Source organism: Schistocerca gregaria, chromosome 1 (genome assembly GCF_023897955.1).
Source record: "Schistocerca gregaria isolate iqSchGreg1 chromosome 1, iqSchGreg1.2, whole genome shotgun sequence".
NCBI lineage: Eukaryota > Metazoa > Arthropoda > Insecta > Orthoptera > Acrididae > Schistocerca > Schistocerca gregaria.
The window spans coordinates 828105922-828119025 of NC_064920.1; the positions used below are offsets into that span (position 1 = coordinate 828105922).

The 13104-nt window shown below is 43.7% G+C and overlaps 1 protein-coding gene across 1 annotated transcript in view; it reads right to left on the bottom strand.

Moving 5' to 3' along the window:
* LOC126271913 (proton-coupled folate transporter-like) overlaps positions 1 to 13104 on the bottom strand; it is a 59910-nt gene that overhangs the window by 16368 nt on the left and 30438 nt on the right. The window contains exons 7-10 of the mRNA XM_049974308.1: positions 10146 to 10247; positions 6519 to 6656; positions 4729 to 4812; positions 2516 to 2672 (exon numbers count right to left, since the gene is read on the bottom strand). Coding sequence (XP_049830265.1) covers positions 2516 to 2672; positions 4729 to 4812; positions 6519 to 6656; positions 10146 to 10247 — 481 coding nt within the window. The remainder of the gene's footprint in view (positions 1 to 2515; positions 2673 to 4728; positions 4813 to 6518; positions 6657 to 10145; positions 10248 to 13104) is intronic.

Consider the following 13104-nt stretch of genomic DNA (forward strand, 5'->3'; position numbering starts at 1 on the left):
AAACACCAGCCGACAACCAGCGATGCGACGCGCACGGAGACCAACACGGCACTAAACTGACAGGAGGAAAACACGCTGCGCTACGGTAGAGGCGGAACTAAGAGCACAACCTAGTCGCCCGACGCGCGAGAGCAAACTATAACTGAGCTACCCAAGCACGGCTCACGCCCCGTCCTCACAGCTTTACTTCTGCCAGTACCTCGTCTCCTACCTTCCAAACTTAACAGAAGCTCTCCTCCTTCGCAGGAGAGCTTATGTTAAGTTTGGAAGGTAGCAAACGAGGTATTGGCGGAAGTATAGATGTGAGGACGGTGCGTGAGTCGTGCTTGGGTAGCTCAGTTGGCAGCCGGCACGGTAGCTCAGCGTGTTCGGTCAGAGGATTAGCAGCCCTCTGTAACAAAAAACTGAGTTAATCGATCAACAACGAACTTAAACGGATGTCTTACGACGTCCGCCCGGAGCAGATTCAACGAACAAAAGCGAACAAAATGAGATTTTAAAAAAATGAATGGTAGAGCACTTGCCCGCGAAAGGCAAAGGTCCCCCGCACACTCCGCTGCAGAGTGAAAATCTCATTCAGGATGTAAATATTTGCAATGTGTTTTTTATAATAATAATGGTACGACTTCACACAAACTCTCTCGTTCTACAGTTGATGTTCTATATTTAATATCACAAATAGATAGTTGTTCAGTTAATTTCAGTATTGTATGAGAGTAAGCAAAGTGAAACTCATCAATTTCGATTAGAAATAGAACTTGCGTTTGAGTTACTTTGGGATGAGTTGCATGGTTACACCTACTCGTAGCATCACCATCTCTAATGAGTGATGAAAAATGGATGTGCCCATTAAAAAAAAAACAATATTTTGTAATGATGAAACAGAGAATGAAACTAAAGTTTTGGGCCGGCCGAAGTGGCCGACAGGTTCTAGGCGCTACAGTCTGGAACCGCGCGACCGCTACGGTCCCAGGTTCGAATCCTGCCTCGGACATGGATGTGTGTCCTTAGGTTAGTTAAAGTAGTTCTAAGTTCTAGGGGACTGTTGACCACAGAAGTTAAGTCCCATAGTGCTCAGAGCCATTTTTGAACTAAAGTGTTGGTAATTAATTTTTCATTCCTTTGGTAATAATGGCGTTTATGTCTGGTGTTTCTAAGGAATTGTTATAGGCCCTCTGTTGTTTCTAATCCAAGTAAATGATTTAGCAGACAATCAGAGCTGTCATCTTACATTGTTTATGATGATGCTGTCATTCACCATCTAGTAAAGTCAGCACAAGATCGAAACCAATTACAAAATGGTTTAGGCAAGATATCTGTAAGGTTCTAAATGTGAAATAATGAAAAGTGTGACTCATCGACATGATTACTAAAAGGAATCCGTCACATTACAGTTACACTATAAATCGCACAAATCTAAAAGCTGTCAATTCAACAAAATGCCTAGGAACTACGACTACGAACAACTTAAATTGGTAAGATCACACAGATAACGTTGTGGGTGAGGCAAATCAAAGACTGCTTCTTATTTTCAGAACACGTAGAAGACGCAGCAATTCTATCAAATTCAATGCTCTACTCTTGTCCGTCGTCTGTAGTACTGTAGTGCGCTCATCGTAACAAAGTAAGGGTAACCAAAACTCGCACGAGGAGTTGGCCGGAGACTGAAGTGTGAATTGCAGAGTAGTCTTAGCTGTGTGGTAATATGTTTGCCTCCCATGTAGTGGGCCCGGGTTCGATTCCCGGCCGGGGTGGAGATTTTCTCCGCTCGTGGGCTGTTGTTTTGTCTTCGTCATCATTTCATCGTCATCACCGGCACGCAAGTCGCCCAGTGTGGAGTCGACTGAAATAAGACTTGCACTCAGCGGCCGAACTTCCCTGGATGGGGCTTCCGGCCAACAATGTCACACGATCATTAAATTTTTGCAGAGTAGTCAACTGGATGCAGATGTAGATGCTATTATTGATGAGATAGTGAGTGGTGGTGATTGCACTGGAAGAAACTTTTTGGAAGAATCTGGTACTAGCACGTGTGAGAAGGGAACACTGTACATATTGTGTTTATGTCAGGTATGAGTTGTTGAAATTGAGGTCCTATGTATAGTCAAGTAAAGTATTGTAGGAGTGAAGTTCCAGCAATGCTAGAAGGTGTAATATGAACAACACGATCTTATTAAAGATGGTATCACACTGCACTTATTGAAAATGACAAGAAAGGAGGAACTTTAATATGTAAGAGGTGAAAGTGGAGTAGGTTACGATGAAGTGAATAATGATGGTGTGGAGTAGGGACGGAATACTAGTGTTGAATCAGATGAAAAAGCGATGGGATTCTTATTACCAGTTTACAAAACTAATGCAAGATGCAAATATGTCTAATATGGAACAAGAAAGGAGTTGGAAAAGCTGGTATTGGATACGTGTTGTGGTAGAAGGTGGTTGTGGAAATCAAGATGACGCTGATGCCATTGTATCGCTATAGCGGATACTGGTCTACTGGCAGAAGAGTACTCACAGCAGCAGTAGGAGGTCGATAACCATGATCCCGGCGGAGAGCAGGTAGAAGGCTCCAGGGAACGTGTTGATGGACGCATTGAAGACGGCGTTGTACATGGGAGTCCCCACCAGTGGGGTCACCGACTCTATGGTCACCGCCAGCGCGAACACCTGGCCTGTGGACACACAAGACAGACGCTCCAGTGTGGCACAGTGTGCTGATCCCCCTTGAAGACTCTTCTTCGTTGGGTATCTCTTCTCCGCTCCATTGAGATTTTAAGTATTTGTCCCTTCTCCCAGTGACAAAGTCTCGCAGCAGTGCTATTGGCATCCATAAAACACGATTTCTTCAACATATAATCACATTGCCTACGGGCTGACCACTCTTTGCACATAGATTAAAGGTTAAAATCTTTATAATGTCCCCTGTCACTGAGTCTTCTGACTTATGCACACTCGTAACATAAAATTACTTTACACAATAGCGTGATTCCGAAAACCATTAAATTACAACACAAAATCCTACGTCTGTTTTTTTGTACATGGACTATTTTCAAATCAACTGCAATCTGCACTCTAAACACAAAATAATTATGGCATATTTCTACAACATTTCAGATTTTTAGACTCGGTCGACATTATAATCATAATGTTTCTTTCCGAATTGTTCTCTGCTTGTAGTTTCCTATTATGTACTCCTGGAAATTGAAATAAGAACACCGTGAATTCATTGTCCCAGGAAGGGGAAACTTTATTGACACATTCCTGGGGTCAGATACATCACATGATCACACTGACAGAACCACAGGCACATAGACACAGGCAACAGAGCATGCACAATGTCGGCACTAGTACAGTGTATATCCACCTTTCGCAGCAATGCAGGCTGCTATTCTCCCATGGAGACGATCGTAGAGATGCTGGATGTAGTCCTGTGGAACGGCTTGCCATGCCATTTCCACCTGGCGCCTCAGGTGGACCAGCGTTCGTGCTGGACGTGCAGACCGCGTGAGACGACGCTTCATCCAGTCCCAAACATGCTCAATGGGGGACAGATCCGGAGATCTTGCTGGCCAGGGTAGTTGACTTACACCACCTAGAGCACGTTTGGTGGCACGGGATACATGCGGACGTGCATTGTCCTGTTGGAACAGCAAGTTCCCTTGCCGGTCTAGGAGTGGTAGAACGATGGGTTCGATGACGGTTTGGATGTACCGTGCACTATTCAGTGTCCCCTCGACGATCACCAGAGGTGTACGGCCAGTGTAGGAGATCGCTCCCCACACCATGATGCCGGGTGTTGGCCCTGTGTGCCTCGGTCGTATGCAGTCCTGATTGTGGCGCTCACCTGCACGGCGCCAAACACGCATACGACCATCATTGGCACCAAGGCAGAAGCGACTCTCATCGCTGAAGACGACACGTCTCCATTCGTCCCTCCATTCACGCCTGTCGCGACACCACTGGAGGCGGGCTGCACGATGTTGGGGCGTGAGCGGAAGACGGCCTAACGGTGTGCGGGACCGTATCCCAGCTTCATGGAGACGGTTGCGAATGGTCCTCGCCGATACCCCAGGAGCAACAGTGTCCCTAATTTGCTGGGAAGTGGCGGTGCGGTCCCCTACGGCACTGCGTAGGATCCTACGGTCTTGGCGTGCATCCGTGCATCGCTGCGGTCCGGTCCCAGCTCGACGGGCACGTGCACCTTCCGCCGACCACTGGCGACAACATCGATGCACTGCGGAGACCTCACGCCTCACGTGTTGATCAATTCGGCGGTACGTCCACCCGGCCTCCCGCATGCCCACTATATGCCCTCGCTCAGAGTCCGTCAACTGCACATACGGTTCACGTCCACGCTGTCGCGGCATGCTACCAGTGTTAAAGACTGTGATGGAGCTCCGTATGCCACGGCAAACTGGCTGACACTGACGGCGGCGGTGCACAAATGCTGCGCAGCTAGCGCCATTCGACGGCTAACACCGCGGTTCCTGGTGTGTCCGCTGTGCCGTGCGTGTGATCATTGCTTGTACAGCCCTCTCGCAGTGTCCGGAGCAAGTATGGTGGGTCTGACACACCGGTGTCAATGTGTTCTTTTTTCCATTTCCAGGAGTGTAGTTTACCCCGAAATTACGTTCGGAGGATGCTTTAAATATAGATGTTGCTAAAATTATTGTTAGGCAACCGTTTTTTGATAAGTATGTTGTATTGCCAGTCCGGAAGAGCACTCACCTATCTCGTCCTTGGCGACCAGCCTCGTCAGCATCGCTCTGACCAGAACCCAGATCAAGGCTCCGAAGCAAGCGACAGCCCCACCTGAAAGGATGCAGAGCATATTATTGTTTGTGGAATACAATATTGTACAAAGTGGAATGGAGACTTGAAGCAGAAGTCGAGAATTTCAGAACATTGTCTGGAGTAGCCTAATCTCCGACTATACTTACAAGAAAGCCACATAGTTGAGACTACATTCCGTAGCCTCGCATGCTTCTAACTGATGTTCTTCTCGATCATCATCTATTGTCTATTTGCACATTAAATTTTTTTCAATGGACTTTATTTATTTATTTTAACACTAAAGAGTTTTCTATATTACCAGTATATATGCTTAAAGCTTTCAAGACCCCTTTGTGACAGAGCTCACTGCGTGACATGTAAGATGTAAATACTTTTAAATACTCCAGCTATCATATTATGTTGATTAAATACTTAACAATAGTTAATAAGTGCTCGTAACGTAGCAGTGCTATTTCCATGGTCACCTTTCCCCTTGTGGTATTTTCGTAATGCAACTGGTAGTATTCACAACCAATGACTGAAACAGTGATTTTAGACCCACTGACGTCCTAAATTTGAAAGTTCTCTAAACATCTGGCAGCAGAGAATATTAACAACATATCGCAACCTCGAAGAAGTGTCATATTTGTGCGAAATACGTAGCATAGCGGTTAAGACAATGTAAAAGGCTGTCTGGAAGACCGGAGTGGGAATCCCTGTCTGGTATTCAGAATCAATTTCCCCTACTTATCTTTAGGTAAGTGGCAGCATAATTTGTTTGAAAAGGATGCAGTCAATTTCCTTCCATATCCTTCCGTCTGTAATGATGTGAACATTGAAGAGACGGGAAATCCTAATAGTTCTCCTCCCACCGATTTATTTAATTTTAGTGTATTAGTAATTATTCATTCCTATGGAGAAGTCAGCATTACCTGGAAAATGTTTTGATGAAAGAATGGATGTCTGACATTCGCCAGAAAAGTTTCTTTTAAATTTAATTTCGTAGCTCCAAAGACACCAAATGGACATGAATGACATTTTGCAAAGTAATAGATGTATGAACTATGCTCTTTAGATCTGGACCGTGAGATCACACGCGAAAGGATATGAACAGGATCCAGCTTGCGGAAATGAGAGGGTTAAAGAATGCACCACAGAAGATCGCTTCAGAAATGAAGGTACTAGAAATAAACTGGAAGTTGATTGAGTTCACAAGTAAATAGTTCCAAACTGAAACAGGTGGTGTGAAAACGTAGGTTGAACGCATGAAAACACACTTTCAGAACAAATTCTTGTTTACAAACCTAGGGGGCAAGACAGCGGGGAGGAACATGGAAGAGTGGCCGGACCGTAACAGATGATATACCCTAATCTGTGGAGGGAGGAGAAGAAGATGAAGAAGGAGAAGCTCTAAATGGTATTAGTGCACGAAGACTTTAGTAGCTCATATAGTTTATTGTGCGTAAAACTGTCTTATATTGTTCATGATAGAAAAGGAAGAAAGAACTACGGCAACAAACGAAGTTGTTTAGCTGTTTGGTCTTACATTAGGATGAAAGAGAAGTCTAGAAACTACGTTTAGTTATACGTTGATGAACATTAAAATAAGATGAGCAATGATTTAAAGAGAGATGGGCAACGTGTAAGATAAAATTACAGTAAAATTGAGTCATATTCGTAAAAGCGACCAACATACAATTCGGTGTGCAGCATAATGGAAACTCGTAAGGTTAGTGATGACTTACCTAGAAACATATACCACGACTCCGGGGATATCGAGTAGATTATGGCGGCGGCGATCTTGCAGGAGAAAGTGATGAGGGCTATCCAGCCGTCAGCCAGCTTGAGCCAGCGTATGAACACCAGCACGCCCACCATGGTACCTGCAAGCAAAGCGTAGCAGTGAAGGCCACAGCAGTTCATTCCTCCTGCAGTCGATCGGAGCAGTGTTATGAAACCGTCTTTATAAGCTGCTTTCCCCACGCGAAACACGGACCTTGCTGATATGGGATGGCTTGTGGCTTGACGATGCAGATAGCGGTAGCGTCGTTGTAACAAATACGGAGGGTTATATGTGTAGAGGCGAGACAAATATGTGGTTCATAAAAAGGGACAAGCCTTTTCAATAGCTGTAGAGGCAACAACAACCTAGGCGACGAACTGATATGGCCACATATCCAACGAAGAGCGAACCGTTGCGTCGCGGGATCGTTTCGTCGGCGCGAGAGGGTTAAAGAGATGCTCAATAAACTCCAGTGACATACGCTACGATAGAGGCTATCTGCATCACGGATACGTTAACTACATAAATTCCGAGAGAGCGCACACCGTGAAGGGACGAACAGCACATGACGTCCTCCCAAATGTTTCTCACGAAATGGCAAGAAGAGAAAATTGGAAGCATAGCTACTGGTGGTTGCTTTTTCTCGGGTCGCTAGTGTCGGAATATGGTGGGAGGTAAGATATTTTATATGATATTACAGTGACTGTTTCGTTAAGACGTGCCGACCGGTGTGGCCGAGCGGTTCTAGGCGCTACAGTCTGGAACAGCGCGGTCGCAGGTTCGAATCCTGCCTCGGGCATGGATGTGTGTGATGTCCTTGGGTTAGTTAGGTTTAAGTAGTTCTAAGTTCTAGGGGACTGATGACCTCAGAAGTTAAGTCCCATAGTGCTCAGAGCCATTTGAACTTTTTAAGAAGAACGATGCTACGTTCCTTCGGACATGCGAGTACAAGATGTACAGATATGGTTGACGACGTATGAAATTTAGGTAGTGGCTGTGAAGCTCCCTCCTTTAGCCTTATTGCAAGGTGACCGCTAGCGATAAGCGGGAAATCCGGGTCAAGTCTCGATCCGGCGCAATTTTTTTTTTTTTTTTGTCGCCATTCCATTACCCAGCTGGTGGATTTCCATATTCGCAACTGCGAATGCAGGTCATGAATTTCATAATGGTTATAGTTGTCGCAGTTCCTGTGCTTTCGGACATGCATGCGTTTGCGAAGGAACATTGAATCGTATTTCTGAAGAACGTAAACACTGCAATGTCGTATAAAATATATGCTCCCCATCACTCTTCGACATTAGCGGCCCCAAGACAAATCAACTACGAATAGCTTGCTCTGACTACAGTATTGAGATTACTGTTATAATGGTATTTTGTTTTTGTTGGGTCTCGAATACTGTGGATCTGGGGTCTTAACGTTTTCTGTCAGGTGTTTCCGGGAAAAAATGTTTAAAAAAAAGCAATTTCTCGTCGGAATGTTCCTTGGATTAGAGTCTCGAACTGGAAACAGTTTGAAGTTTCACAAATGCTGGATTTAATGAACTGTGAAACCTCCCCTTAGAATAATTTATCAATTACTGTACTGGTTAGCCCCTTACGTTATTTGATTTTCAAACAGCTGAGCAAAACTGAACGTACTCAGACATTTCTCTCTTTACTTATTCCAATCAACACTAAACTGTCAAACAATATTTTTAGCGCAACGCAATCTGACTTTCAAAAATCCCTACAAAAGAATGGCCCAGACTAACAATAACCTATACCTTTCATGAATCACTTACCTCACAAAAATCTTCGTTACTCGAACTAATGCAATACAGCGAGCGCCAATATTGCCAGCTAAATAAAGGATTCTAAGTACTGAAGGCACTAACTACTGATAGGCATAGATGATATCAAATGAAAGATTTTGATAGAGAACAAACAATGTATTTACCTTAATAATGTTCAAAAGTCATCATATATATATATATATATATATATATATATATATATATATATATATATATATATATATATATATCAGTTCATGATATCCAATATTACAAATTTACTCTTTCTGATGGACACACGTCCAGATCGTCCGCTCCCAAAGTTCTGCCATCTCTGTCCCCACATCCACCACTGCTGGCGGCTCACCTTCAACTGCACAACGCTACGCGCTGTTCACATCCAACTGCCCAACACTATAATAGGAAATATTCCAATAATGCAAACCAGCCACAGACTGCACACAGCACAGTCAGTGATTTTCATACAGAGTGCTATGTGGCGATACCAACATAAAAACCTAAACAGCCTACTTACAACTGTAGGAAATATCATACACCCACCTGCACAATTTATTTAGCGTATACGTGGACCATTGGCACAAGCGGAAGTAGTTGTGCTGTTGTGGTATACACTCGACAAGACACTCAGAAATCTCAGTATTCTATTAATTTAATAACAATATTTAAAAATGTTTTATAGCACCAGAAACCTAAAAATTAAACAACTTTCCTTTCAGTCTGCTTTCACGAACATGGTTTGTAAATCAGAAAAGGAATTTCCTAAACCAATGCCGGACCTAACTTTTAGCGTAGACAGTTAAGATTTTCTGTGGTTGCTTGTAACTCGATGTCTCTACACAGGAAAGCTTCTGTCCTGGAATCAATACGGATTTATAAGGCTTCGCCCGTGTGAAAAACAGCTTGCCCTTTTCTCGCACGACATACAACGAACCATGGATAAAGGGCAACAAGCAGATTCCATATTCCTGGGTTTCCCGAAAGAGTTTGGCACAACGCTCCACTGCAGATTGTTTACGATGGTACGAGCAGACGGAACAGCCTCCCGGATATATATGCAGCTCGCAAACTTCTGAAGTAATAGAATCCAGAACGTTGTTCTGGGGGGGGGGGGGGGGGGGGGTGAGTGTTTCTCACAGATAAGGATACCCCCTAGGAAGTGTGATAGGACAGACCTTATCCCCCATGTACATAATGATATGAAGGACAGAATGAGTCGCAATCTGCGACTGTTTGCTGATGACGCTGTGGTGTAGGCAAATTCCAGTGTTACATTGTTGATTTTATTTACTTAAACTTACGGCTTGTCACCTGAATGTTTTTTTATATTTCATTTTACCTGTTTCTAATATCGTGTTATAATATCATGTATTGACTCGTTCCATGACCATAGAGACTTCTCCTTAATTTGATCCCACGGAACAATAAATAAATAAATAAATAAAATGGCAGCTTCAAAGTACTTTGTGAGCTCAATGTATTTCTTGACATTCGAAAAAGTTCGCTTCTCTATGTTTGGTTGATTTGGTTAGTCAACACACAAGGTAAAATATAGACTTCTAGCGATGTCAGAGGCGTTATTGCATAAACATGAAATTGAGATTTCATCGTGTGGTGCTCCCTTCTTTCAGCTCCTTCAAAGCTGTTAGGTCATCGCAGAATAGAACTTATTGAAACTATTTTCATGACTGATCATTTCGTTGAAAACTAGTCGTCTCTGTTGTTTTGTATCAAAATTAATGCCAGCTTCTTGTCCTTCGGTGCGTACCAGATATCAGAACTGATATGTGTCAGCTTACCTACAGCAGTGGTGCCGTTGGTGAAGAAACCGTACAGCAAGCTCTGTTCGACGGTCCACTGAAACTTGGCGTTCAGGAACTGGTAGCTGGCGACGCCTTCTCCTGGAAATGTACACCAAAATATTACACACTGTGTGACGTCTCCGGTAATAGCTCAAAAGGATTTTCTACATCCTCGATTAGCTTAGAACTCTGCGTAAAGAAAATAACGATGTATGAAAGAGCGACATCACTACAGAACAGCTATAAGAGCTGTATCACGTTTGAACTGTTTACTAAACACCTGCGGTACACTTACACCTGTAAATGGAGAACGGAGGAGGACATTTTAATCATCTGGGCATATTTTTCGTCTTTTAGAATTTCGAAATTTAAATTGATAAGTGGAGACTACTGAACGATAAGTAGAGTGACAGATGCGACAGATATGTTATTTCAGATGTTTAATTAGATCTATCTAGATAGTAAGAAGAGAAAGAGCTGCATTTCTGAAAAAAATTAAAACGCTTTGTTGTATCCGATATTTTTTTTCCTTTTTCTAACATCTCTTTCGTTATTTGAACATAATGGGAAATATGTAGAATGGATCGTTGGACTTCAAAGGACCCTAATCTTGCCAAGATAAATGTGTTGAGAAGTGTACATATATTATATAATCATAAAATAAGCTAAACCGTGATAGACCATTAAATTATGCTTAAAATAAACACAGATTCGTATTTTAACTAACAAAAATTTGAATACAGGGTGGTCCATTGATAGCGACCGGGTCAAATATCTCACGAAATAAGCATCAAACGAAAAAACTACAAAGAACGAAAATCGTCTAGCTTGAACAGGGAAACCAGATGGCGGTATGGTTGGCCCGCTAGATGGCGCTGCCTTAGGTCAAACAGATATCGACTGCGTTTTTTTTTTTTAATAAGAACCCGCATTTTTTATTACATATTCGTGTAGTACGTAAAGAAATATGAATGTTTTAGTTGGACCACTTTTTTCGCTTTGTGATAGATGGCGCTGTAAGTCACAAACGTATAAGTACGTGGCATCACGTAACATTCCGCCAGTGCGGAAGGTATTTGCTTCATAATACATTACCCGTGTTAAAATGGACCGTTTACCAATTGCGGAAAAGATCGATATCGTGTTGATGTGTGGCTATTGTGATCAAAATGCCCGACGGGCGTGTGCTGTGTGTGCTGCTCGGTATCCTGGAAGGCATCATCCAAGTGTCCGGACCGTTCGCCTTATAGTTACGTTCTTTAAGGAAACCGGAAGTGTTCAGCCACATGTGAAACGTCTACCACGACCTGCTACAAATGATGATGCCCAAGTATGTTCATCAGTAGCAGACAAATTGCTGGAGAACCGGGAATCTCAAAAACGTCGGTGTTGAGAATGCTACATCAACATCGATTGCACCCGTACCATATTTCTATACACCAGGAATTGCATGGCGACGGCTTTGAACGTCGTTTACAGTTCTGCCACTGGGCACAAGAGAAATTACGGGACGATGACAGATTTTTTGCACGCGTTCCATTTAGCGACGAAGCGTCATTCACCAACAGCGGTAACGTAAACCGGCATAATATGCACTACTGAGCAATGGAAAATCGACGATGGCTGCGACAAGTGGAACATCAGCGACCTTGGCGGGTTAATTTATAGTGCGGCATTACGGGAGGAAGGATAATTGGCACCCATTTTATCGATGGCAATCTAAATGGTGTAATGTATGATGATTTCCTACGTAATGTTCAACCGATGTTACTACAAGATGTTTCACAGCATGACAGAATGGCGATGTACTTCCAACATGATGGATGTGCGGCACATAGCATGCGGTTGAAGCGGTATTGAATAGCATATTTCACGACAGGTGGATTGGTCGTTTGGTCGTCGAAGCACCATACCATGGCCCGCACGTTCACCGAATCTGACGTCCCCGGATATCTTTCTGTGGGGAAAGTTGAAGGACATTTGCTACCGTGATCCACCGACAGCGCCTGACAACACGCGTGAGAGCATTGTCAATGCATGTGCGAACATTACGGAAGGCGAACTACTCGCTGTTGAGAGGAACGTCGTTACACGTATTGTCAAATGCACTGAGGTTGATGGACATTATTTTGAGCATTTACTGCATTAATGTGGTTTTTCCTCCCCCCCCCCCCCCCCCCCATGAACCATGGACCTTGACGTTGGTGGGGAGACTTGCGTGCCTCAGCGATACAGATAGCCGTACCGTAGGTGCAGCCACAACGGAGGGGTGTCTGTTGAGAGGCCAGACAAACGTGTGGTTCCTGAAGAGGGGCAGCAGCCTTTTCAGTAGTTGCAGGGGTAACAGTCTGGATGATTGACTGATCTGGCCTTGTAACAATAACCAAAACTGCCTTGCTGTGCTGGTACTGCGAACGGCTGAAAGCAAGGGGAAATTACGGCCGTAATTTTTTTCGAGGGCATGCAGCTTTACTGTATGATTAAATGATGATGGCGTCCTCTTGGGTAAAATATTCCGGAGGTAAAATAGTCCCCCATTCGGATCTCCTGGCGGGGACTACTCAGGAGGATGTCGTTATCAGGAGAAAGAAAACTGGCGTTCTACGGATCGGAGAGTGGAATGTCAGATCCCTTAATCGGGCAGGTAGGTTAGAAAATTTAAAAAGGGAAATGGATAGGTTAAAGTTAGATATAGTGGGAATTGGTGAAGTTCGGTGGCAGGAGGAACAAGAGTTTTGGTCAGGTGACTACAGGGTTATAAACACAAAATCAAATAGGGGTAATGCAGGAGTAGGTTTAATAATGAATAGGAAAATAGGAGTGCGGGTAAGCTACTACAAACAGCATAGTGAACGCATTATTGTGGCCAAAATAGATACGAAGCCCACACATACTACAGTAGTACCAGTATATATGCCAACTAGCTCTGCAGATGACGAAGAAATTGAAGAAATGT